This window comes from Halictus rubicundus, chromosome 6, assembly GCF_050948215.1.
Source record: "Halictus rubicundus isolate RS-2024b chromosome 6, iyHalRubi1_principal, whole genome shotgun sequence".
In the NCBI taxonomy this organism is placed as follows: Eukaryota; Metazoa; Arthropoda; class Insecta; order Hymenoptera; family Halictidae; genus Halictus; species Halictus rubicundus.
Window position 1 is genome coordinate 18,363,541 of NC_135154.1, and position 27,736 is coordinate 18,391,276.

The window sequence follows — 27,736 nt, forward strand, 5'->3', positions numbered from 1 at the left end:
TTGTCGCTTTTTTACTCCAGCTTGCAGTGCCAAATTATATTTTCACTTAATTTTAATCGTTGACGTATTAACAAACGTTTCCGATGCCCTCTTTTCATCAATTTCTCGATTCAATTTTCTAGAAAATTTTGACTTATCGGATTTCGATTGATTGGAACCGTAAAAAACTTCGTTTCGTGTAATTCTTAAATTGGTATGGCTATTTTTGATTTCTGAGTTCATACAGCGCACAGATAATGTACTTCGTCAACTCTCATTCTTCCATTTTCATTAAGTAGAACGAATCGTTCTGAACACACATTTCAGACTAACACGAGAACGCTTGTTAAAAATCGTAGGCAGAAGTTAATCTCGCCCGAACGAAATAAGAATATTTTCAAGCATAAAGTGTGATAAATGACATAACTTACAGGACGACCGTAAAAACGTGTACAAACCAAACCGCGACAGATCGACGGAACGTAAACAGCAACGGAAGCGAGATCGAGTCTTGGATTGAAAAGTCAGATGGTAGCATGACATAGAGCACACTTTATTTCTTAGTTAGTGTTAATAATTATTTAGCATTGACCGAAATCGAGTACATGTCGTATAATCCTCTTCAATCGGAGCTCAATAATCATAATAGATTAATTTATTAATATAAGTGTAATTAATTGTAATGTATTGTCTGAAAGTATCACTGCGTCGCATCCACTGGTCGTCTCTTCGCTTCGACAAATAACAGTAGCAATACGGGGGTTGGCGGTTCGGGGGTAAAACGGAACGAGACACCGTCGAAGAAGAAGCCTTACAAACGAAGTATAATTATTAATAATCCAAACGACGAGACCCCGTTGTTCGCCGCGTGACGCGGAACAATCTGACGCTTACAAAATATAAGTAGACCGTGAAACGCGGGGACGAGCGAGGTTTCGTCGTTCCGCTACGAAAATCGAGGCAGGTATAGTAAGCTAGCATGTTTAGGGGATGGCAAACAACCTGGGGGAGGGGGCCGTGTGTCTGTGATCCGATTCTCCAGACCAAGGATGCTCAGTGACTTAGCGGGGAACGAGAGAGATTCGATATCCGCTCGAGCCCCAAATAGTTAGATTACAATTAAAATGCGGAGAGCTTGTCGCTTCGAACTCGCATCCTGCCCTCGGACGGCGCTCGCCTAATCGCTAAAACCCTAACGCGTCCGAAACAATACCTAATCGAACACTTAAACGACTAATACGAAAAAAAAAAAAAAGAAAAAACAGAGAGATACGCCGCGCGCGCGATCCTTTTGCAGAAACAAAAGAAGCTCGTCCGTCAACGAAAAAACGCACAAAGTAGAATCGTCGAACACGAACAGTCTCCGATGGTGATCTACGGAAATCAATGATGGATCGATCCGGAAGCTGGCTCGTCGCTCGAAAGGAGGCAAGCCCTCCGCAGAACAATATTCAACATTTAACAATAGCCAACATTTATAGAGTAAGATACCGATTTAGTATTTTTTTTTTTCTGTTCTTTATAGATTTCATCTCATCCTGTGTTTATTTTTCTGTTTTCCTTTTTTTTTACGGGTTTTTCGAGTTTTCTGTTTTGTGTTCGTCAGCTCTTTTACTCCACGATCGTCGATCGCCAGTTTTTCATTATTCCGGTAGGGGAGTCGCTTCGGAAATAAACGTATCACGCGGCTGAATTGTCCTCCCTCCGATTTTTTGTAGTTTTTTCATTATTTCGTTATTGTTTTTCTTCTTTCACCCTCCCTCGATCACGGGCGCAGTGTTTCTCAAACGATCGAGACACGATCCCCGGCTCGAGGAAAATATTCTCCGCTCTTATAGTTATATTGCTATCGTTTTCACGTTGGACGCAAATTGCTGGACTCCCGTTCAAACCAGACGTGAGCGTACAGTGATCGAAAAGTGAGATTTCGCGGCTAGTTTCGTTGCGTTTGAGCTGTTCGAAATTGATTTTTCGGTCTCTTAAAACGATTCCGACCCTCAAACGAGCTTTCAAAGTGGACCTCAAAGGTGTAACAAGCCGAACAATTTTTGGTAACATTCATTTCCGTACAATCAGATGATAAAAGTTCATCTGAATCTTTGAATAAGTACATTGATGCGCATTAAACCTGCCGTGGTTCTTCATTTAGCTTTATGTTCAAAAAACGCCGCCAAAGAAAGAGACTATAAGTATACAAGCAACAATTTTGCTAGTACGCTTCTACTTTTTATAAAATATAAAATCAACTTCAACCCTTTACTATACACCTTTTCAAGTCCGAACAAGGGTGGAGAACTTGAAGAGGGTTGAAGGAATATATATACAACGTGATTAAAATTGAGGGAACTACGAGATCACAATTCCAGCGAAATGATCAAACGATCAGACTTAAAAAAATGTTATACAATCGATATAATACTGAAGGAATAAAAATATGATTGAGTCAAACAGCCCCTAAAAACACAGCACAGTTAAATAAATTACCAGGGTACATTAAAAGAGCTTAAGAGTATCGATGTATCATAACCAACTCACTAAAATCATTAAACAAATATCTAAGCAAGTTGCTCCTATATCCTGCGACATAATTCAGAGAATGTTTGTTTTACGTAAAGATCCACAGTCTAATTGACAATATAGATTTGTGTAGCCCACTCAAGGGTCGAGAGAATTAATCAATTTACCAACAATACAGTTTTAGCTGGTCTGTATCTCCGAATAGCGCTCAAAAGACCATTTGTATCTCACAGATCGTCTAATCAGACCCCAAGTCCGCTTCGCACAAGCTTCCCGCCTTTTCCCAGACTTTTTACCCGCCATCATTGGCAAGATGGAACCCGCGACCCGCCGATTCTCGTATTCTTATTAATTGACGAACTTTCTTACGAGCGATCGCGGCCAGGAGAACGAACAGCTACCGATTCAAAATCGTCTTTACATCGCTAGCGGCTACGCTCTAACGTTTCTCGTCTGTTCAAACGTCGATAAATTACGAAAAAACGCATGTATGGCACCTAGGTTCGCTAAAGTTGCGTTCTCCGGGTGCGCGACGCTCAAAATGGAGGCAAAATCACGAGAACGACAGCCTCCTCTGTTGCTTCAAGCGAGAAACGACGAGCACGCAACGCTGCCGACACGGTGACATCGCCTAATCGCGCGTCGAAGTCTCCGATCAGGCCCCGCATGCTTCAACATGCTCGCAGAGGTAGAATTTCGCGTTAACCCTCGAACGGTACCTTGCAAAATTTTCTGTATAATTCTTTTCACCGATGTATTACACGACAATTGCAAATACAAATTTTTCATCAGCATCTTTTCCACGTCTCGATTTTGTAACTCGGAAGTATATGTATACTTCGAAGTGCCTCGGTAAGTTCTTACGGATTTTTTAAGAGGACTCCAACGCGACTAGTATACCATCCCAGGGTTAATTCTACGCAGATTAGGCGAAAATTGGTACCCGAAAGCGTTCTCGTCGTTGGAGCCTGACGGAAGGACACTAACAGTTTATTTTCATCAATTGACACGTGCCTCTTCGTCGACCACGGGGCTTTGAGAAACACTGGGTCCGGTGATCACGACAAAACAGGCATTTAAACACCGTGATGTTAAACTTTAATATTGCACAACATCGATAACACTTCGAGTTTGTCTCAGGAAAAAAAGTTTCGTGACTTCCACGATCATTACAACAGATGGAATTATCAATGTCTTTTTTTCTCCCGTTTGTATTTCTCTGCTTTCTTCCTTTCTTCTTCTTCTTCTTCTTCTTCTTCTTCATCTTCCTTTTTTTCATGTTTTTGCAGTTTTGTTTTTATGTTTTTGCTTGTGGTGACCGAACGCTGATGACGGTAGCAGCAGCAGTGATATAAGGGGTGTCAGCCAATGGTTCGTAATAGTCTGCTGATTATTTTATCGTTCCCGCGAAATGAATCGCCAAGTTTTTGGTGGTTCGAGCAACGTTCCGATGACGCACGTAAATGAAAATACATCGTAACTCGCTGACGTACTCGCTGCTAGAGATCAGTATTGATGCGACTAACTCATAAAAAACGCTACGCATACAACTAATGTAACATTAACGAGTAAAACTATTTAATAATATCGTTCGACCGCGTTATAGTATCGTTATTATCCCTAGTCGATACAGCTACCTCGGTTATCATGATGTCGCTAGTCCTGGTCACATCGAAACGTTACCGAAACGACCGCGTGAACAAACGCTATTGCAAAACTGCGTTTGCTGCGATTCGAGAACGTTTTTTTTTTTTACTTTCGCATCGCGCGTGTATTTAACAGTAATGGAAAAGTATGCAAATGTCGATAATAATAATGCCATTGTTATAGCCATCAGCGTTGTCGCTGTCATCCGCAACATATACGTAAGTATACACACGCGCAGAGCGAACCAATGAAAACACATGAAATGTCCTCAGGTCTACGAAAATTAGAAAACAAACTATGAAACGAAACACTGTGGAAAAAAAGTCGATTGCATGACAATTACAATTCTTTCGGGACAGTCGCTTCGGACATTCGAAGATCCACTTTCCTTCGATTATATTTACACAACACGGTAAACTCGAATTTCTGGAAGTTCGTGTTTCCTCGAACGTGTATTTAAAAAATACTTCCCACAAACTCTCGCGACCTCGAGCGAACTTGTGGTATGACCTTCGAACGTCCGAAGCGATATAAAAAAAAAAATTCTGATCGCCGTATAATCGCTTTCACGGTGCAATTCGCAGCCGATAATTTGTTCTCGAAGTTTCGTCGCTCGGAAAGCAATTACCGTCGGTTGTTTTTTAATTGGTTCACGTGCTGCGCTCAAGTATAAGTATATATGTGTGTATATACATATATATATATATATATTTTTTTATATATATATACTCTAACATTACTATATTATGCTTAGCAAATATTTGTTGAAGATTTACCTAAAATCCATGTGGCAACAAATAACCAATTTCCTTAATTACTTTCATTGTTCTGGCGGTTGAACTCTCGTACAAAGTCAATGAAGGGGGGCAGGGAGGGGGGGGGGGGACACGAACGAACGAACGAACGAACGAATATAACACTCTAATTCAGACAAAGATTCTCTGTTTCAGAACAGGTGTGGAATGGGATCAGCAGAATCGTGGAAGAAAAGTTCGCGTGTTTGTGTGTATGTGTATGTGTGATGGTCGCGCTAACTTCGTTGACAGCGGACAACGGTCAATTAGTCGACGAGCGTCTACGAATTGCTAGCTTTCGTGGCCTCTCACGATCTCGATCACGAACCGGAGGATCTAGCCGCTCGCCGCCACGTTTAAAGATCGCTTCTTCGAACTAAACAACTAGAAACCGTTCGCAAACTCGGTGTCACCTAAACTTTAGGTCCTAAATGGTTAAACGGAACAGCCAAACACGATCAAGGCTAAAACGTTAACACTACCCACGGGGGGGGGGGCGGGGGAATGGTGGAGCGAATACTATAACGCGTTCTCGACCTGCGAACCAACCGAAAAAAAAAACGCACTCCGTATGATTCGATGGACTCCTTTCGACACGTTAACGAAATTTATAGAAAAATAAAACAAACGAACGATGATCAACGAAAACGATAAGACCGGAGAAATGATAGAAACGATCGAATGAAATAATATGATTTCTCTTGAACGATACGAATGATGGAAATCAACATGCTCGTTGGTACAAGAGTATTCGAAATGTTGTTGCTCTAACTCGAATTTCAATGCAGTCTTGGCGGTCTGATATCTTTGTGCAATTGAACCTTTGGTGAGAAACTAACGAGGATGTTACATCATGACTATGAGACGACATCGAACGTGAAAAATGAGCCGCCGTTTGACAGTGGACTGCCATCGTAGGTACTTTAGTGTCTCGGTATATATATCAGTGTGGTTCTTCGTCGTATTGTATGTATACGTGTACATATTGGGTATATGCTTTCTCTCTCTGTTTGTTTGACTGTGTGTACACAAGTGTATGTATAATATGTATACATATATGTGTTCGTGTGCGTGTCTGTGTGTGTGTGTGCGTGTATGCATGTATGTATGTATTGTATATGCGCGCGCGAGGGTCCTTACGTTGATAAAAGACACTATAACATTATATATGTACATTAACATGCGTATACAGCTATTTCTGGGACAAGAGAGATAGAGATAGAGAAAATGGAAAAACAATCGAAACGAGACAGAGAAAATCTTTGAAATCCGTCAATACGAACAAGCCTCGGGACCATAGAACGTAAGTGACAATAGAGAAATCTTTGAATAGAGAGAGTTAGAGAGAGAGAGAGAGAGAGAGAGAGAGAGAGAGAGAGAGAGAGAGATAGTTAGGCTAATTGGAGGCGATAAGATAATTTTTTTCGTGGTAGACGCTGATGAACGAATGCAGGGTCTTTGGTTTGAGGGGCGTAGCATGTTCTCTTAAGGTAATGGCACTACGACTTGCACGTAAGTGACTGGGAAGAAACCCGTGCGACCGTTCAGGCTGCCCTCGTACCAGTTCTCGTCGATTTTTTGGATCAGAGTGATCATATCGTTCTCCTGGAAACACACATTTTGCCGGTTGAACCACATCCGAAGCTCCAGAATCGCTACAGCTACGTACACTTATGGTTTAGCGATAGTGTTAACACTTTGCCTACCGGCGGTGACTTCATATTCTTCCAAAAGTTAACAACTCGGTGATCCTTGATCAATTTTTCCAATGGCAACAGCAATTATATCCGCGAACCAATAATTACGTTAGATAACATGATTTATTAATTTTTGGGTTTGTTGTTTACAGATTGCAAATCTTTATGCAACTTACCATTTTTATGTTGAATTTTGTTTGAAGAAATTTCTTTCGGAAGATTCCTCGTGGCAAAGCGATATTACCAGACTGCGAATTTTTATGCAAAATAAAAATGTTCTAACTTGATTGTGAACAATGCAACAACATTCTGAAATTCATCTAATGTATGTACAGTTTTGTTTTTCACTGATCCATTTTTGCCATAAATACATAAAATCCGCAGTCTAGTTGTTGCTTTCTTATTCGTATACACGTTTCCTTGTATTTTAGAAGTTTGTATTTGTCGTGAATGCATAAAGATCCGCATGATCTAGTTGTTTGGAAAAAATTAAGCTTCCTTCTGATATATCACAGTCGTTAAAAAATTTATTGATGAGCTTCCGGTAAGTAAACTGTTAAGTCTTTTATCTCTTCCCATCTAATAATCGCGGTACAGAGTCATCTAAATGAAATGTCACATCTTCAAATTGAAATGATATACAGATTGCTTGAGATTCGTCCGGTTTCTTTATCTTAACGCGAAGTCTATCACATAATCGACATCATGAAATAAACTTTATATTAATATACAGAAACCAGACAAATCTCAAATAATTTGTTTTATATTAATCCAAAGATGTGGCACTTCCTTTGGATAACTCTGTAATAACTACATATTAATTAACACCTTGACTGCCAGCTGAAATTATTATCAAATCAATTGTATAGATAATTACTTTGTAAATCAATTCAGTATCACTGCTATTATGATGCTCAACTTGTAGGGTGAGTTAACAATGAATTTTTTCTTTCATGTTATTTTCAAGGTGATTTGAAGGTCATCAGGTTTTCCATTCTAAATGGCAACATGTATTTTTAACCTCGTAATGTCAACATGTGTACCCAGTCGAGTATACTGTACCGTGACCTTGAAATTCAAATTTTTTGTTCCACGATTATTGAGTTTATACAAATTATTCGGTGAGAAATTGCTGAATCAATTATTTAGACTCCCACGGAGTGTTACGAATTACTTACTTTCAGCTCTCAATAGTTTTAATTTTAAGCAGTTGGTGGCAGCAGTCAAAGTGTTAACGATTACGATGAGGTTATAGTTACTCTTAACAAACTCTGATATTTACTTTGAACCCGAGCTCCCCAGAATTCTCTGGCTCGAAATCGTACAGAGCTGTGCAGCAAGGTTGTCTTGGCATCGGAGTCCTTGCCGGTGATTTGCTTGGAGATGGCAAGGGAGACGCTGAAAAATAGAGCAGCTTCTATTGTCTCGAGAAAACAAAAACAAAATCTCTATAAAAATATACAATACTATATACTACAATGATGTTGCTTTAACGATCTGAAACATGTGGTTACAATAAGCTAAATACAATCTGTTTTATAATATCTTGAATCAGCTACTCTATCAAATGAAACACGTCGCGCAATGAACGCTGGAAACAAATAGCAAATCCTTCGCTAATATTTATGCAAGTTTTAATTCATCGGTTGCCTGTAAAAAAAAATTAAAGTAAAAAGACAAGCACAGCAATTAGCGGTGACAGAAGAGGTTACAGTTACTGAAGAGATGCGTGCGTTAACGACAGTACAGAAAAAAGTTAGAACATGAATCATTCTAGAGCCTCTTTTGTCGCAATGCCCACCGAAAGCGGAGAAGATTTCGATCGATTAATTACGCCGAGAGAACGCAAACCCATGCAAAATTTACCATTGGCAGATTGTGGCGGGTTTCCGGCCGGAAATAGCTCGAGCTGTGAGCGCTTCCCGTCCGCAGGGACTGGAGACCCGGCTCGACTTGCCCCTAAATCGTGTCAAAAGGACAGACATTCAAGTATGCGAGAGTATACACGCAGAAGAGGCGAAGAGTGTATGGTAGAAGTGTTGGTAAATGTCAGACAAGGTCATGTAGTAGCTGAACGTATTAAATGGCTCCACAACAAACGCGAATTTTTCCTTATACTCTTTGAAGATCAAACACAAAGACACAATCTCAATCATTAGACAAAACATTCAAATTCTCTTATTCTAAGAAATTAGTCCTCGTGTACCACTTAATTAAAAAAAAATGAAGTCGACATCTTCATTACTAGATTGCCGATCTTCGTGTAAAATAAAAATTGTTTCCATTAATTGCAAGAACAGAAACCAAACAGACACTTGTTTCTTGTTTCTGGCATAAATGCATGAAATCTATTCATTACTGAGAGAACCAAACAGCTTGTAACATTTTATATAACACACCGTGTATATTAGTGATCTTTCCTGTAGAAAAATATATAGAAAACACTAGTGGTTGTAATTAAATTTTTGTACTTCAGCATCCAAAAACATAAATGGGAATTCGCATTAATTATGAGATCACCTGATAATACATCCCAAATGACAATATTGATTCGAGCGTTGTAAAACATGGTGCACAAAAATTGTAAAACTCATTTTGTACCACCTTTCACTTGGAAACAGCTAGAATTGCTTCGAGGATACCAACGATACGACCAGCAAAAAATTTATGAACATAGCTACGAACCTTATCTGCTCAGTTATCAAGAATGCTTTCTCTTTTCCTGTGTGCGATAAATTTATTTTACACATTACTGACCAAATTAGGAATACTGCTCTAGGAAATATACAAACTACTGTATGTATTTATAACATATGCGAATTTGTAAAACACGGAAACGTGTGAGTTAATTAAAATGAATGACATTTGCCTCACAAAATACGCATGTATCTGTCTGTTGAATATTTGAGAAGTAAGAGGTGGTAAAACATGATTTCCGTGATTCCGCGCAATGTTTTTGGTTAGTTAATACTCGATCCTGAAATACCACGGCAGATAACATTAGCCAGATCATCATACACCATGTATGCACGTCACATTTTCCTTCGGGTGCGACGATACGATAAAGTTCAATGACCATCCGGCAACAGACAAGATAAGTGAGAGGAAAATTCAACGAGGAGAGAGTACAACAATGTATCATAGTATATGGCCAGAGTATATATAGCTATAGGACACGTAGAATCGTTGCAGGACAGAGGAGATAAGAAACAAACAGCCAATCCACCCAGAAGTATCATCGCGTTTCTATGTGTACGTGTAAAATCTGTTTTACCGTGAAGGGAGAAGTTCCCACCGTTCATAGCATCTGATGTGGGTATTGCGTCGACGTGCAGGTCGGCCAGAGTCTTCGGCACGAATTCCAATTTCGGTTTGACTGCAGCCTCGTCTTTCCTGTAATTACCAAACCGGGAATTAAAAATCAATACTGATCGCTAACTTCAGGAATCTTGAACAGAAGCACGTACTTCTCCAGAAGGGTCTCTGTTAGGGCTTTCAAGACCTCAGTACACTGCTGGTGGTAGTCCAAGAGGGCTTCGCTGAAGGTTGCCAGCTGCGCCACTTGTTCCACCTACAGAAAAATATTCAAAATGATTAGGACACTGTTCAAGCTCTATTTTCAGCTATTTTGTAGGCGACGATGCCCCGATACACTCAATTCTTCTATACTACTACACTTTTTCCTATCGCCAGGGTGTAGGTAAAGTGTTAAATGAACTTATGGTATTCTGAACCGAATCGGAATGGACCCAGGCACCGTCGACAGAGCCTGAAGCATCAGCAGGACTCAACTCACATCGTTCTCCAGCAAATTGAACATGCCCAACTGCGCGAGGTGCAGGCTCTCCGCGAACTTTTCCTCAGCCTGACGTATTTCGTCGTCTGAAAAGTGAGACCCTGCTCGCAAAATTTGCGCCAGCACAGATATTAAAAGTTGCACTACTGGGTTGCATCATTGCCTAGGATAGATATATATATATAAGATACGGGGGGGAGAAAGAACCAGAAAGGGGAACAGAACGCTAGCGAAAGTGGAACCGGAAACGGAGTGACCTCTAAGGACCTCGATCGCGTACATCTTTTGCTTGCTAACATAAGCTGGTGCAGATATCAAAGTTCGCCCACGAGATTTACCAAGTGATGCATTCTGCATTCGGCATTCGGTGCACTCGCAGATACTTCATTATCATGTGCAGGATGGTCCATTCTTACATTATACAAAGTGTCCAAAATGTACGTGTTTCTATTCAATAAAAAAACTCCTCGAATATTGTTTACCGTGAAAAAGAAATTTTTTTAATTTCTTTTAGTTTGGCACATAACTATATTCATACTGATTAATAAATAACTTCATTCTTTTGGAAAAAGAATCATGGCAACCGTCGACCCATGTTTTCCAAAACATACTCTATAAAAGAATATACAGCTAATGTAGTTTTGATTTTCTTTACTCTTAAAAAACCCGCACATGTACTTCAAATGTCAAGGAATATGTGTGCAAAATCGCAATGGGATGGGTTAAATAGTTTTTCGGGAAAAAATTCGTAAAAATTCCGGGAAACGAACCACCCTCCGTGAACCACCCTGCATATGCGTGTGCGTATGTCTATTTACAGTTAGGGTTACCATGTTTTAGAAAAAGTAATCCAGGACACCTCGTGACAAATAAAAAAATAACAATGAACAAAGTCTACTTAATCAGAATAATTGTTTTTCAATTCTGGAGGTCTGGCAACCCTAATGAGCTTTTCATAACGTTCCCCTTTGAAACTGTTTGAAACAGGTGTACGCATTAGGTCGAACAGTACTGTGCTACATACAGATACGAAAAAGTATCTAACTCAAGATACGCAAAAGTATCTAAAGCCATATCCACACTGAAGTAACATCAAGTAAACTTTTTATCAGTCTTGTTGCCTCTTTCTTCTTCTTCTTCTTCTTTTATTCGATAAAAAAAAAGAAAAAAAGGCAACAATAGGTGACAAAACGTTGTTCGATGATGCTTCAGCGTGGACATAGCTTAAGAGTTCAAGTTTGAAAGCTCGAGGTCCTACAAGAGTGTAATTTCAACGGGTTCAGAAAACGACCGTTCATTTGATTGCCACGTACCGGTGTAAGGTGACGCAGAAGTCTTTACAGGACTTCCACAATGCGGGCTGCCGGATCTTTTCCCGGCTGCTAGTGAGCAAGGATGCGTCAAAGAAACAAAAATTCCTCCGGTTTGTAAACAAGGTAAACGAAAGGACACTGGGACCGACTGGACACGCCGGTGATCATTGGTGTGGGGCAACGATTAACGATCACGATCGAAACGTGCACATGCACCAGTACATGCGAGTGCAGTGTATCTACAGTGAACGGGTAGTCTTTCTTTAGACCGAGAGTGGCACGTGAAACGCACCTTCGAGCGCAAACATCGTTATCTAAATTGTTGTTTAACGATGGTATTTGTTTGGTCGTGCTTCACCCCTGGTGTAATGCAACCAGGGCTGTGCCGACAGTCGTGGCAGAGGGTTGCGATCCTCTGGGCGCCATATTGAATGGCCATCGAAACGAGGAAAAGAGCAAAACAGATTTCTGGTTCAAGTTGCTCGCCACAGCCATGACTGCAATTGTACATCTAGTGTGACGCATTGTAGCCCAAACTGCGATTCTAGCTGATAAAAATTCACTTCTCTGTCGCAAGATTATGGTCATTGATCTGGGGAACGTCTCAGAGTGAAAAAAGTTAGGTAAAATTAGTCAAAGTTAGTTAGAATTATTAGGCGTATAAATTAATTCGTGGCTCTTCTAATCAACTGAAACTTCATTGATTTAATGAGATGCATTAGTCACTTGTAAAATGGACTAAATGCATAGAGAATGATGGAGATTATTTCAGGGAGTAGAATATATTTTAATTATAGAAAACGGGCTACGAATTGTTGTGGCGACATGTTTAATGTAAAACTACCCTGTCACGAGCAACCCCTATGAAACAGTAGAAGAAAAGTATAGGTATTTTTAATTTACGATTATTGGGGTTGTAAAGATGCATCCACATTCAACAAATTTGGATAGACACATTCTTGTTATTTTCATAAAGTAATGTAAAATAGTCAGGAGTTAGTCCTCCGTAAACCTAGTATTAACGAACGAAGTGTTTATCGAGATGAATGCCACATAACCATCCAGATCCAGATCACTATGATTACGAAGATTGAAACGTTCCCTTGACAAGGACCATATGAGAATTGCGATGGCAGGCAACCCCCGAGGAGAATGAGTTTTTATCAGCTGGAATCGAGGTTCAGCTGTGCGATAGAGAAACGCTCGCCTAATCGTGAGGCCGGCAGGTATTTCCCGTTGTTCGGCAGCCGTGGACCGGTCGGGGGGTGGGTCGTTTATCGGTAAATACGAATTATAATTGCAAACGCGTCAAGTTTTCGTGTCGCAAGGCCGCGCGCGGCAGCAGCCCTGACGTGTGCTGCTTAAATAAATCAATAAAGATACGCGGAGATAAAGTGTGAACACACGGGCGACGAGTGTACCTTTCGCTTGGCGTCTTCGCTTGCAATCGAAGTCGAGCCTTCGTCCCTGAAGTTTTTTCCGGTGGTGCTGAAACAAAAGGCGAGCGCCGGCCGTTGAACAAACTGGGACAACGCATCGCGCGTATGGTGCTTCTCGTTAGATATATTCGATGTTGTTCGCGGTCTCAACGAGGCGAACAACTTTTCCAATAAACCACCTTACCATCACTTCCTTCAGATCTTTGGTCTGCAAGTGGTGCAACGGCTCCAGGAAGTTCTGCTTAATGTTGTCGTCCAGCGAATATTTCACGTCCGCCATCTGCTTCATCGCCTCGCCCATTTCAATGAGAGCCTGAGCTACGGGAATTAGAAAAGACGGATGGGTTAAAGCTCGTATTTATGCGGCCGAACAACTCGAGTGCTTCCGGTGAAGTTTCGCGATCGTGCGAAGTGGGGTTTTTAAACGCGAATACGCTGTTCAAAGTTTTCGAGCAGCGACAAATTCGCAACACCGGAACACGGATGCGAAATTCTATTATTTTCAGATTCTACAATGTTCCTCTCTTTGCGCTACTGCCTGAAATTGTTGCGAACAAAGGAACAGTAACGCAATCTATGAATAACTATTTTTACGATCCGCGCGCGTACAGAAAGAAACAATTTCGCTTGGCTGGAATCAAATTTTAAATTGTCCCTCGGCGAAGCGTTCGAGTAAAAATTCAAAGAATTTTCTAGGGGTGGTTCAGGTACATCATGAATGAACAAGGGACACAATATAGGAAGAAATAATTTTGCTTGACCAAAATGGAATTTGAAAGTATTCCCCGGAGTGCAGTTGAAGCGAAAATTCAAAGAACAATTTTTGGGGTGATTCGGGTATATCACGGACATATTAGAAACAATGATAAAAATAATAAATGGACGAGTGCATTTAAAATCTAGCCACGTGCAGGAAGAAATAATCTCGCTTGACTAGAATCAAATTTGAAATTGTTCCTCGGCAATATGTCGGGTGAAAGCTGAAGCCCTAATTTTCGGAGGAGGGTGGTTAAGGGTTGCAAGGTGTCGTACCAAAGATACTGTCTTCTCCGAGCTTCTTGCCATAGGTGAGCATACAATCACCGAGGACGCCTTCCGGTTGCGGATAGGTCGAAGCTTTCGCTTGACCGCTGAGCTTGCTGATGCCCTTGACCGCCGCCATCTTTGCCCTCGCGGTCGGGTTCGGCTGCAGGAACTCTTTCGTTTTCAGTTGCAGCTCCTCGACGAGCTCGTACGTCACATCCGTTTTCTACGATCAAATTCGCCGCCGTTCTGAATCTTCTCCAGCCGAGCATCATTCTCGTCTATCACTCATAGAAAAGCTCTTTCTCATTCTCTCATTCTCCGCGCGCTCGATTATCTTCGCTCGCGAGGAGCTCGCGGCCGTAATCTCGGAAACTAACAACGAATGATTCCCGCCTTGAACCGAGGGGGAGGAAATCGATCCAAGGTCAAGCCGAGTACCTGAGCACGAGCGTGCGTCGAGAGGAAACCTTAAAAACATAGATACGCGTACTCACCCTCTCCATGTCCATGAAGTCCACGTCGAGCTTAGTTCCTTCGGCGCCGCCCATCTTCTCCGTCATGTACTTGAAAAAATCATAGTTCGATTAGGGGTTGCATCAGACCGAGAAACCGTTCCGTTACGCTTTCTACGAGACGATTGCCAATCGAAGGAAATTATTTAGTGCCCGTTAGAAATGCTCAACCCTTTCGTGACGAGAGGAACAAGATCGAACGTTGGAAATTGCTTTGAGCTCACTTCTCTGTTTTATTTGTCAGCCTTTTTTAAGGGGACGTACCTCTGCCCGTTGAGCTTTGAAGGGCTCGCAGCCCTTAAACGATCGATCATCGAAGGGTGAGGGCTTTCTGATAAACTTTTCAATTGCAGTTGCAAGCTCGGTTTTACAGCGACGAGCTCTGTCGAGTAATTCAGTGCAGTCATTTCATGCGAGGTAAAGGAAGCTATGCATTTGGAAGACAAATTCGAAAGCAATCCAGTAATATTGAACAAATTAAAATTTCAATGGATCAAAGGGACCCGAAGAACACGGCAGGGTTAATACCTAGCAAAAAGTATAAAAAAATTAATGATTGTATTCCTTTGAAATACGGCGCAGTCGTTGCAAAAGTGTAATACTCTCAGCTGTCCGTTGTTTTTCCAATTTCATCTGTCCCATGGTGTCCGGTTAACGCAATCGTGGAAAATCGATACGATGCGAGGACAAATAACTGGCTTTGAAAATTACATCAATTGAAAATGCAAGGATTACGGTAAAGTCAGATGAAACTACATGGAGAACAAACTACAGTGGAAAATCGATGCAGAGAATGAGTCAGGATTGGAATGAGCTTCCTCAAAAAAATTGCTAAAAATACCGATCACTTTCTAAAGAAACTGGAACTGTACTTTGTGGGTATATTCGCCTAAGACGCTGACGCAATCAAGATGCGATTAAACGTTGGAGGATTACTGGGTTTGAAAATTGGATTATCATTCATTCGAGTTGACCGAAAATCAATTGAATCGTTCATTGAAGTATTCGAGAAGGCGTCACGCATTAGAATAAAGAAAGAACGACTGATTTTTATAAAAAAATTGTATAACAATCTATGAAATACAAGGAATACTGTATTTCTATTAAACAGCGGCGTTCATACAAGTGGATCTACGAAATTATTCAAAAGAAAATTTCACCAAGGAATATTCGTATAAAAAATATATATTATTCGACTTAATAAACACGTGCGTAGCTAGATAAGACTGAAACTTAACCCTTTGCACTCGAGTGGTGACTCTAAAGCACCACTAGAAATTGTTGTGGCATTATTTCAAAGAAATTACAACAAATATTACAAAATATTTGTTACATTACAAAATTTGTATTTAATAGATTACTAAACATTTAAATATTATATGTGGAAATCAGATCAGTTTCGTACGAATAAAATGAAAATATTCCAAGACGGAAGAAAAATTTAGTTTTAGAATGAAAATAGCGCCGAGTGCAAAGGGTTAATAGAATGCAGAGACTGAATTGTATATATTTATGAGAAGAAAGTCAATTTGAAACCGACACCGTTTCGCGTATTTTGATTTTGATTTTATCGGCTCGTATTCGTCGCTGCAAGGGGTGGAACCCTAAGCGAAACACTATCGCGACCTATCCGGAGCGAGGGCGCCCGAGGAATTTCGGGGGCGCATAAAAGCGGACCGGTGTCAGTTAATTGATCGTAAACCGAGATCATCCTGAAAGACGAAACTGGATTTCTCCTAAATGCCAGATAACGGCAGGGGGGTGTGTGTGGGTGCCAGAGATACAGTGGCAAGAAGTTTTGCGAGAAAACCGTCAGCGGCAGAAAGGATAGGCACTACCGGATCAATAATATCCGCAGTCGATTGATCTGAAGCGAGGCGCCTTTGAAATTTTGCCAACCGCGGCAAAAACTGACAAAAGATTCAATCCGAAATATACAGTTGAACACAGTTCTAGATCATTTACGGAGAAAAACTTTCTGTCCTCGAGGACGACGGTTATTCAAATCAGCCCCGCGAAATATACATATATGTATAAAATCTATTCGAGGGAAAAAGATTTGAAAAAGAAGTTCTCGGTTTAATCAAAGTGCACGATTGAACATCCTCGATTACCGACGACGACAGTTGCGACATTTGCCAGTGCAATTTCGCTCGTTTTTCCTTCAGGGGGGGGGGGAGATACTACGCGCTCGTAATACCAAATGAAAACAATTCATCTCGTGGAACAACAATCAGTTTTTTACTCCGATGTACCCGTTTCTAGGGCTGAATGCAATTTTCCCGGGGCGTCGCACCCCTTAATGGCCGAGAAAATGTTTCATTCATCGATTTTTTTTTGCTCATCCCTGCCCGCGGAAATCTATGTACTCCACAAAAGGGAGGAAGCGCGAATTTGCACTGCCGGCGCGGTACAGTTAATTGCCTCCTGGCTACGGAATTCAGCGATTTTTAGTGGAACAAGCTAGAGGAAGCGATCGATATCAAAATGGATCTATCTTCTCTCGAGTCTGAATGAAAACACGTGTTCCGACCGAAAACACAATTCGAGGAGCAATTTAACACTAGGTTTGCGGGACCCGTCAAAATGACGGGTTCTAATATTTTTAATTTACGATTACTGAGATTGCGAAGATCCATCTACGTGGAATTACTCAACAAACTTATTTCCTTAGGTATATATTATTTAAAAAATGGATGAAAACTTGGATAGACACATTCCTCTTATTTGTATAAAGTAATGTCAAATGACCTGTTTTAGATCTTTCGTATTGCAATTATGTCGTAAATAGGCTGCGAATTGTTCGCATCAATTGCAGAAAACAGAAACCGAATAGTAACTTATTTCCTCTTTTAATAATTTTACAAATTTTACAACGGAATATATTGATATCGTTCGATCTGTCTACTGCTTTAAATTACGCCTACTCGTTCTTATAATATATGCTTGCATGGAAAATGATGAATACATTTTCTTATTCGTGCGTGTATTGTAACAAAAATCTCACGAAGTCTAAATAAATTGTACCTTTCAATTTTTGTGGAGCATCGTACGAGCCGCTCGCTTTCCAAATCGATAAACTATGAATAAGAACAAAAATAAAATATATTCATTTCTAAAAGTTGTGTAAACCTTTGTCATTCTTTGAGCCTGATAATTGTTTTCACTTTTATGAATTATCTTTTAAAAATCTGAAAGAACTAAATACGTATTGCATCGACCAGAACATTGCTTGTGGTAAACATAAAATAGCAAATAATTTTTATCAATATGCTCGCTCGTCCTCTTTCATTTTGCAAACTTGCACGTGCCACAAATGCATAGAGATCTGCTACTTATTAAGGAAATGTATTCTACGTGTAGTGTGTTGAGCATCAATCAAGTGCTTCGCCAGTAAAATGTCGAGAAACTGTGAACGGCTCGTATATCAGTCGGTGCGCCGGTTGGTTCAGCGTAAAAATATGAAATATGGGTGTAATAAATTACGAAGACTGCTCCAATTGAACTGTGAGACGAAAATGTGCGAAAATTACATGACGACCTTTACTATAGCTATTTTTTCGGCACGCGCGAGGGTTCGTTGCCGGCGTAAGGTTCGTTTCATTGAAGACGAAGGGAAAGTGAGTTTGCACAGCCAGAACAACGCGGTTAATTAACTCTCATTCACGACGCATTACCTCCGCATGATCGCCGCGAACGTCGACGCTGACTAGTGAACGTTGCAAATCGAGGGAACAATATGCGGTGATAGCCGGGAAGCGTAAAAGCCAAGCAACACGATTATTTCACGAAGCTTCCGCACGACCCTGACCCATATTTAACGTTGACCCACTTGTACAATACTACACGCAGGAGCATAGGTAGCGTACCATTGCCAATTAAACGTCGTCCTAGAGTAAATCTGACCCACATCCGGTCCGATGCAATGTCACGTACCGTTTCACTCGGATTTATGCACATTTATGTGCGTCCCGGTCGAATTGTTTCTACTTTTCCGCCACGAGACCGTAAATACGGATCGATCGATCTGCTTGGATCAAGTGGATTTGGATTGCTCGATGAGAGGACAGAGGCGGGGAAAATGGCGACCGAAGTGGCCCCGACAAGAATCCGAGCTCGAATAAAAGATATTTTATGCTTTTGTTCCAGAGCTTCCTCGTAATCACGTTATAAGAGACATTTCAAATCTTCTGGACCATACAGTTTCACTTGGGATAATTAAATTGACGAATCAAAGAGAAAAGAAGCCTGTGAAAGAGTTACCTGAAAGAGGATGCGGATTTAACAGTGTCTAATAATGCTGTTTATTTAATTTAAATGCTACTGGGACAAGGACCACCTGTTTTCACAAGAAAGAATGGTTGAAAAATTCTTAAAAAATTGAGAACGTCCTCGATCCATGTAGATGTCCAGTTGAACATAAACATGGCGTCTGGCCCAAATGAAAAACCAAACGCGACTTGCGGATACTTTCTTGCAACGTTTCCTTGCAAGATATTTAACATCTCATGGCCCATAAAAAGTCACGTAGGATAGTCAAATTAATGAAATAAAGAAGCATCTGAATGGACCTAATAACCTGTTATTTAATATAAACAGTCCACAGGCAAAACCCGTTGTAATTCCAGAGGAAAGAATGGATTTGAAAATCCGAAAAAATTCAAAAACCCCAGTACGTATGTATTCGGTTTAATGTGTCACGTGTCACAGAAGAACGCGAAAGCTCGAAAGAACCCAATTTCGATCCAATTAGCAGATTCTCTTGCTCAATCGAAACAGTGAACGCGTGCCTGGGTCTTTGGGAAGCGAAGTGGTTGATAATAAGGGACTCGATATTAGAGCCAACGAATCATCGAGGAGGTTGCGTTCGCAAATGAACGTTTGATCGAACGGTTAATTTCCGAGAAGAACAGCGAAGTGGTTTCTCGTTCGAATAGCAAAAGGTGCTCTTGCTTCCGGCCCCGTAACAATTCGAATAGTGGAACAACACCGTCTCCGGGAATAAATCCCCGGGATCCGGATATAAATTTTCATGAATAAGACATTGCCTCGGGATGATCGAAGTCGAAGCCACTCGACGACTCGAGAGTATCGTGATTCATTAGAGACCGCCGCGCCGGTTAACTTGAATTAAACCGGTCGCCGTGAAATAGACTACCCGGCAGCGCCGCCGCCTCGAAATTATTTCCATAACTCTTTATATTGTAGGCCGACATTACAATCGCGATGCGTGCACAGAAATGCAACGAGCGATTTCAATCGATCCGCGCCGCAATCTCGCCGCTATTATTGTTAGGAATTCCAACATGGAAACCTGATAAAAACGCCTCCGCGAGCCGGCCGAGGTTCGTTTCCCAGGACGAATTTAATAAGTGTCGGCCTTAAATAAGAATTAATTGTTCCACTCAAGTCGCATTGAGGCGAGCGGAGACCTCTGTTCCCAGGTCAGGACTGGCTGCACAAGCGTCTGGAACGTCGGTCAATACGAAATCTGGTCATTAATGACTCCGTAATTGTTCGTGACTCAGCGGCGAGCACGTCCGACGACTCGGAAGCGTTTCCCAAAATTGCCACCAGCAATTAAAATGATTAACCCTCGCTTTCCTTCGACGAAACTCGCTCTTGCGTCTCGAAATGTGTAGTATGAAATCCATCGTTTCTCCGCGAGCGTTCTGTAACCCGATCCGTGCATGTAAAATGTATAATGTTTGATGGAGCATTATCGATTGAATCGGAGAGCACGGCAGAAACGGGTGGAACGATACCGGAGGATCTTTTCTACAACTATTTCTGAAGATAGAAATAATTTGATCAATGTACTATGAAGATGAAATGATTGTCGTTATTTTCAATGAAATTCTGTTGAGTTCAATGTGAAAATTTCGCGTGAAACGCGGCTCGAAACCTCAGCAGTGCTCCTCAAAAAGCAGCCCCGTCATTTGTTACCGCATTCCGATCAATCTGTACCGAGTTCGATAATTATATAAGGCGCGGGCTCTGTTGAATGTGCAACGAACACACCGGTGTGCCCGAGGAACGCGGAATATTTCATTACTGCGCGCGAAGAGAGGTTCAAAATATTTTCTTCATATGCGGTTTCTTCATAAGTGCTTCATACCTCCGAACAATTCTCTCGACCGAGAATTAAACAGAAGTCATCGTGAACTAGATCGCGAACAGAAATGAAACATAAATGCCAGTACGACACGAATAAAATGTTTTAGATATTTATGCAAATTCGCGAATTCCACCACGCCAATTAACAAAACGCAACCCGTGATCGTTGCTCGAACCCCCTCGGGGTTCGAACGGTACATATGCAGTGCTAAACTCGATTTGGATCTTTATTGTACTGCATTTTACGTGTCAACGAATGCCGCTAATGCATAAACATGCGCAGTCTAGCGACGGCGTCTCGTAGAAGTGGTAACTAATTTCTCGTCTATCTCTTCCGATCGAGCTCTTTCGAGTTCTAGCATTTAAAAAAAGAACAGAATCGATCGGAGACACAAAGGGCATGCATGCTTGCCAAATTGATCATCGGCAGCTTTGTCGTTTGCTCACCTGGTTGGCCTTGTTGATCTGTTTCTTCAGCCCCGCGAACGCCATGGTGAAGACCGCTCTTTCTATTCACTGGCCGAAAGAGAATCTGCAACAGAGAAACCGGGTTCACGGGTCTGCGGGTACGAAATTTTCGGGAAACAAAGGGGGAAGGGTTGAAATTTATGACTGGCCGGTTGGCTGCACGCCAGGCCCGCTCGTCCACGGACGGATGATTTTCAATGTTATTGATCGACCAAGCTTTCCAGCATCATCACTTACTTCTGATGTAATAATCACCGACACGGCACGGTAAGCGTGCCCGTAATCCTCTCGAATATCACGCGGACACACCGGCATGGCAGCGCGGTGCTGCGCGACCAACGATCATCATTTCTAAAACAGCGAACAAGGATATCGGCGATGATGTCGCCGCGAATTGCATCACACGCAGTCCCCGTTACGGGTCTCATTATTCCCGAACGAGTCATCCTTTTTCTCCCGAGCAACCGTTCTCTCGACGCGCGATATACACCAAAAATAGAGTGTCGCACACGCTCGACAACGTAGAGGAATTAACCGGGGCCGACCTCCCCCTTAACAAGCTTCTTAGAACGACGACCACGACGACGAGGACGGTGTGTACAGCACAAATAAGGGCAAAAGTTGCACGTAAAACGGGGGTTCACCTATAATCTTTCTGTGCCGGTGCGACACCTTCAACCCCCTTCGACAGCACCCTCATCAAAGACAACCCCTAACGCGAAGCGTGTACGCTGGGATCGTAAGGACAACAGGACGACCTCTGACAGAATGGGAGGACCTTACAGGGCCAAAAAATATAGGGCTCGATATCGTAGAACCTCTTCTAAATCCACCACGGACGTATCAACTAGATTTAGGCAATGATGAAATTCGGGGCAAAAGCAGAGTTTTACTGATACGAAGTTGTTCGAGGTAAAAGGACAACAGGACGACCTCTGACAGAATGAAAAGACCTTACAGGGCCAAAAAATATAGGGCTCGATATCGTAGAACCTCTTCTAAATCCACCACGGACGTATCAACTAGATTTAGCGAATGATGAAATTCGGGGCAAAAGCAGAGTTTTACTGATACGAAGTTGTTCGAGGTAAAAGGGCAACAGGACAACCTCTGACAGAATGAAAAGACCTTACAGGGCCAAAAAATATAGGGCTCGATATCGTAGAACCTCTTCTAAATCCACCACGGACGTATCAACTAGATTTAGGCAATGATGAAATTCGGGGCAAAAGCAGAGTTTTACTGATACGAAGTTGTTCGAGGTAAAAGGACAACAGGACGACCTCTGACAGTATGGGAGGACCTTACAGGACCGAAACAACGACGATATCTAGAAGCTCTTGAAGAACGACAAACTAGATTTACTCTGGCAAGAATGATGAAATAAGGAAAAGCAGAATTCGCCTAGTTAGAAGGTATCTGGGGTACGAGGACGAAAAGGCAACCGAAGTCAAAGAATCTCAAGAGACCAATTTGCGTTTTAATCTCGGGAGGATCTCCAAGAATGACTATCAATGCAGAAATTACTTTTGCATGAGCAAAATTATTCAAAGCTGTCCAGGTGGAAGGGACGAGTTCGAACAGAGTCAGAATCTCAGAAGACGGAAGCTCTTGAAGAACGACCATGCAAGCGACATTTCCGCAAACAAAAATGGTAAAATTCCTAGGGAACCGGAAAGGGAATGGACGAAAAAGAGTTTGGGAATCTCGAAAGATCAAAAAATTGCGTTCGAATCTTCAGAAGCTCCCCAGGAACGACTACCATCGTACAATTCCGGAAACGAAAATGTTAAAATTTCGTGGGAAAGCAGAATTCCCGGGTTGGGCGGTGAAAGGTGAAAGGTGACACGAATTCGTCAGGGATCTCGTGAACGTCATCGCGAACGGCAGGCCGTGCGATCGGGATATGGTATGTTGGCACAATAACACGCGGTTCTCTGCGAATCCCTGAAGAATCGAACGCGGGTTGGTCCGGGTTGTCGATACGCGTAACCCGGGAGCGTGGTTTCACCTTGAAACGTTCAATCACTGTGCGAGGCAACGAAGGCGACACGGAGCTGGCGAATTGTGTAACAGGCTTTGATGGACACGGTGTACCCTAAAAGGAAGGTACCCTGGAAGGTTCCCCCGTGTGGAGGTTGCCGAGCACCGGTGACAAATCGTGCGAGATCCTCAAGGATTTCCGTAGGGGATACGAGAGTCGGAGAGCGAAATCGGCCTTGTATCTGTGTTCTCACCTCGTGCGTGCGAACGGCAGGATTCGCGAGACCCTCGTCACGTAGAGGGAGCGATGAGATGCTCGTCCAGGGAGAATGCTAGCGACCAGGGTGCTCTCGCCAATGTACTCCGGACCGTCTACAGAGCCAGCCGCGTGGACCACGAGCACCGCGAAACACCACCGACTCGTACGTGGTCGGTTTTGCACACTGCGCCTCTTCCTCAAGGGGTAGTTTTCTAGCTGACGATCGATAGCCCGGCTACGAGTCAGCCTTTCCCTCTCTCTCTCTCTCTCTCTCTCTCTCTCTCGCTCTCCCACCATCTAGCCCTTTGCTCTCCTACTCCCCCCACCTCTTCCTCTATCTCTCTCTCTCTCTACCTCCCTCCCTCCCTCCACAGCTCGGAACAACTCGGCTCCGACCTTCTTTCTCGTTTCTCCTTTCTCCTTTCTTCCTTTCCTTCTTGCTCGCCAGCCACTTCCTTCTGCCTCTCGATTCAATCTTTCCCCCCCACCTTCCACGCCTCTGCTACCCCTTATCTACCCCCTACCCTCCCTCCAACACCGCCTACGTCCTGGGAAGTCCATCCTTCCCGATGTCCTCCCTCCTTCTCCCTCTCCCTTTCTTTCGCCAAGTCCCTCCACTTTCCCTTCTTCCCTTTCATCGCTCCCTTTCCCAGTGTGTACCTGTGTGTGCTCATCCGTCCACGCTTTCTTCGGCCCACCGACACAGAATGTCGCGTTTCTGCTAGTTCGCCCCGGTTTTTCTCTTTCTTTTCTTTTCTTTTCTTTTCTTTTTGCTTTTTACGCCGTTGAAGCCCCTACGTCCACGCAGACACCTAATCGCGTACCCTCCCGCGTTAAACGGCGCCGGAAACAACCCCCGAGCGAACTTATTCGCGCGAAGGTGCTCTCGCCGAGAACGAACCGAGACTCTGATCGTCCGGGGAAGATGTTTCTCCGCGGGATTAAAGGCCCCTTTGAGGGATCTGCTCTCGGCTTTCTGATGAATATTGTTTTAGGGAGGCAATCGAAGCTTCTTGCCGTTCGCGGAAAGTATGACGTTATAGTGCAGAGCGAGTTGCCGAGCGACCACAAATTGTATTAACCCTCGAACAGCGGTCCACTCTTTTAATTGTGTTATAATTGTGTTTGAGAGCAATCGATGTCTTATTTACCAATATTTTAGAATATATTTTTGGAGGTAACTCTTGTCCACACGTTCATCTTTCTAGCGGCTCTAATACGGCACTAGTTCGCCAGAAAATGAGTAATTGAGTACCGATTTTTTAAACTGTGCTGTTATTATTAATCTGTGGATCTATATGCGAAATAAAAAGTTTGCTTATCAGTTGCAAACATACAGGAGTTAAATAGAACTGTATATCTTTCTAATAGTCCCAAAGTCTTGTGATCTGTTGTTTTTAATCGCACCTACTCATTTTTATCGTAAATGCGCAATATCCGCAAGCATTAAAATTAAATTCAATGAAAATGTATTTTCTGTTCTACAGTCTTTTGTGTTTCGCCTATCCATTTTTATCGTAAATGCGCAATATCCGCAAGCATTAAAATTAAATTAAATGAAAATGTATTTTCTGTTCTACAGTCTTTTGTGTTTGACCTATCCATTTTCATCATAAATGCATAAAATCCGCAGTCTAGTTACTACAAATGATCTAGTAAATGGAGCTCCCTGATATCCCAGTCCCCTTTTTGCTGTTCATTTTGTAGATCCTCGGCAACTTACGATCTCTGTACAGTACACGCGATCGTACGGTAGTTCTACACGTTTTCTGGGATGTCTGGACAGCGATGGCCAGTTGGAGAAAATTTGGGGAGGTTTTGGGAACAGGAGGGGTGAATAAAGTAGAGCAGTTGAACGCGAAGAATGAAACCCCAGAAATCAATGCTGTGTACCATTTCGAGGGTGAAATATATTAATCCGTGGTTTCCACCCTCCGAAGGTGTGTTCAAGTTTTCTTGGAACGTTTCAACAACCCTGTACGACGAATCGATAGTTCTCTTTTATTGTCTGGAACTGTGTACACACACTGCGATACTTTCAGTGGAAATATGGAATTTGGTGCGAAAGTTGGGGTTCGAATATTTTTATGACCCACTTATCGATGTTTTAGTACGGTCCGAAAGTGATCGAGAGATTCAAAATTACTGGGTTCGTGGGGTTCCGAGCCCCTTGGGAGCAGCAGAAAATAAGAGCGGAAAATGCCAACAATTGATTAAAAGATCCCTAGATTATATTCTTAGAAAATATAGAAATGTGTTAAGTATTTAAGTAAATTAATTACTGCGTTAAGTATTTCAGTAAATTTTGTCTAGGGGATTGTGTAAAACTTGGGGGAAATTTCTGCGTTCAGCTCTGTGGAGAATAGCAACCCTCACCCTCGAAAAGGGGGTGAAGCTTCCGAGTGGCAGGGAGCAATAGAAAAATTCGAGATGTTAATGATGTCGAGGTAACGAACTTGGAAAAAATACTCGCTACATTTTAACACCCCAAGGATCCTCTATACACGCTCCTGTGTAACATAATTGCCCGCAGGCTGAAACAATAATTCTTTAGGACACCCGAAATAGTTCGCCCGGCGTTTACTCACGACGTTACTATCAACCGATATCATTCTGTCGTTTTGTACGCCCCCCATGCGTTTGACAATGAGTGTACATCCGCTGTAGAATTCACTCCCACGCGCCGAGAAAATATTTCTATAAATATATGCCACTCCGGCAGGAGGCCATCAATTGGCCAAAAAGGACACAAGTTGCCGTTTCAGATGTTTACTCGAGGCTAAGCAGTAACGCAGAGAACTCTTTTCGTTTCCGCATTTTCATTCGGAAGCGTATATCCGATTAATCGCAATTTTGTTTATCATATTATCAGTCGATAAAGTTGCTCCGCTATCGAAATCGGTTGGCCCCCCTGCTAACCTAGTTCTTTTTATTTAGTACTATTGATTCGCGACAACTAGGAACACGTTCGTTTCAAAATTGTCGCAAGCAATGAAAGGACAATTTACTGCTCTGGAATATCGATCGATATGAAAACGAAAGAAATGGGAACGGTCGAGTAAAGAGAGCATCAACGATTCGTGGTTTAATTAGATTAAAAGAGAGAATTCGATAAGGCCGTAGATTCACGGTGGATATAGATTTCGAATGAAACTCAACGATCCCCGTACTTTCCCAAGAACTCGAAAAGTGTGCGCAGCATCCGTGCACATTACGCTTTCGTAATTGCGTTCATCGGCGAATATTAAATTACTCCCAATTAAACTGTTATTAGCGACATATAAATGATCCCTTTACGCGCGAGTACTCGTTGCACGTAACAAACCGAAAAAATAGTTGCAAGAGAAACACGCACCGTGCAATTAAAAAAATGATAATCTCTTCGAATGAATTATGCACGTTGTTGCGTTATGTGCACCGATGCACCGAAATTTGAAATTACGATAGCAAAAGCAATAGCATACGACCAATCACCGATGCGTCTGTGCATCGACTAACGATAAACATGGCGTCTTTCCGATATTTGTTTCGATCTAATATGCTCTGTTTATTCAGCGATTCTAATATTAAAACAAATGCATTGGGTTACAGTGTGTACGGGATAATCGAAAAATCGACGAGCATGCCAGTCAAGTGTACCAACTAATCAATCAGACTTACTCATACAGCAGCAATCGATTGAAAACCAACTAATTCAAACATTTTTCGAGCCGATTAATTAACTACGACGCTTAGGATTTAATTAACAAATTGTAGTTGACGTTAATGCACTCACCGCACTCAAATTTAGTGAGAACAGCACAATATTTCGGAGAAGAATCAAGCTAACCCCCTGCCACGGGTTTGACACAGACGACAGCTGTTTGAAGTTTCCATTTTCGACGATAGATAGCTCTCCCAACTTCTCATTGTGGCGGCTAATTTGAATATTTATTATATCCATTCCGATTTATCCATAACGAAAGATTGCAATATCTAATAACTAGTAATTTTTAAGGCACATCAAACGCTTATAAACTTTTGGTTCCTGTCTGAAGAAATAATTGTTACCTATCCTTTGTAATATTTACAATACCTTGCAAGGAATGCACCTATACGACATTTACGGTCTCATTTTACAATGACCGTGACTGATTACGACTATATCAGTTCAATAAAAAATTGAATTGTTAATTGCAATTGATAATCA

General features: G+C 42.0%; 1 protein-coding gene across 7 annotated transcripts; it reads right to left on the reverse strand.

Moving 5' to 3' along the window:
* Endoa (SH3 domain containing GRB2 like, endophilin-A) lies at positions 1 to 27,420 on the reverse strand. 7 transcript variants are annotated; one of them, XM_076789094.1, is made up of 13 exons: positions 27,323 to 27,420; positions 21,285 to 21,369; positions 14,703 to 14,771; positions 14,215 to 14,431; positions 13,367 to 13,500; positions 13,165 to 13,231; positions 11,744 to 11,809; positions 10,431 to 10,516; positions 10,102 to 10,205; positions 9,930 to 10,027; positions 8,501 to 8,593; positions 7,917 to 8,032; positions 1 to 6,542 (listed from the first exon to the last, which is right to left on the reverse strand). In XM_076789094.1, exons 2-13 carry the CDS (start codon positions 21,327 to 21,329, stop codon positions 6,423 to 6,425), a joined length of 1,215 nt encoding a protein of 404 aa, XP_076645209.1. In that variant the 5' UTR covers positions 21,330 to 21,369; positions 27,323 to 27,420; the 3' UTR covers positions 1 to 6,422. The 7 variants fall into 7 exon arrangements, with proteins under 7 accessions (XP_076645209.1, XP_076645206.1, XP_076645207.1 ...); XM_076789091.1 differs by having other exon boundaries at positions 9,909 to 10,027; XM_076789092.1 differs by lacking the exon at positions 27,323 to 27,420 and adding an exon at positions 23,543 to 23,730 and having other exon boundaries at positions 9,909 to 10,027.
* Between the last annotated feature and the right edge of the window lie 316 nt (positions 27,421 to 27,736).

Bases quoted from the DNA above. Each gene is read 5' to 3' on its own strand.
- Endoa (XM_076789091.1), bottom strand. From the start codon at position 21,329: ATGGCGTTCGCGGGGCTGAAGAAACAGATCAACAAGGCCAACCAG. The intron at 13,232-13,366 runs GTAAGGTGGTTT...CTTTTGTTTCAG, and splicing joins AAGATCTGAAGGAAGTGATG to CACCACCGGAAAAAACTTCA. The intron at 8,033-8,500 runs GTAAATTTTGCA...TCTATTTTTCAG, and splicing joins CCCGCCACAATCTGCCAATG to CGTCTCCCTTGCCATCTCCA.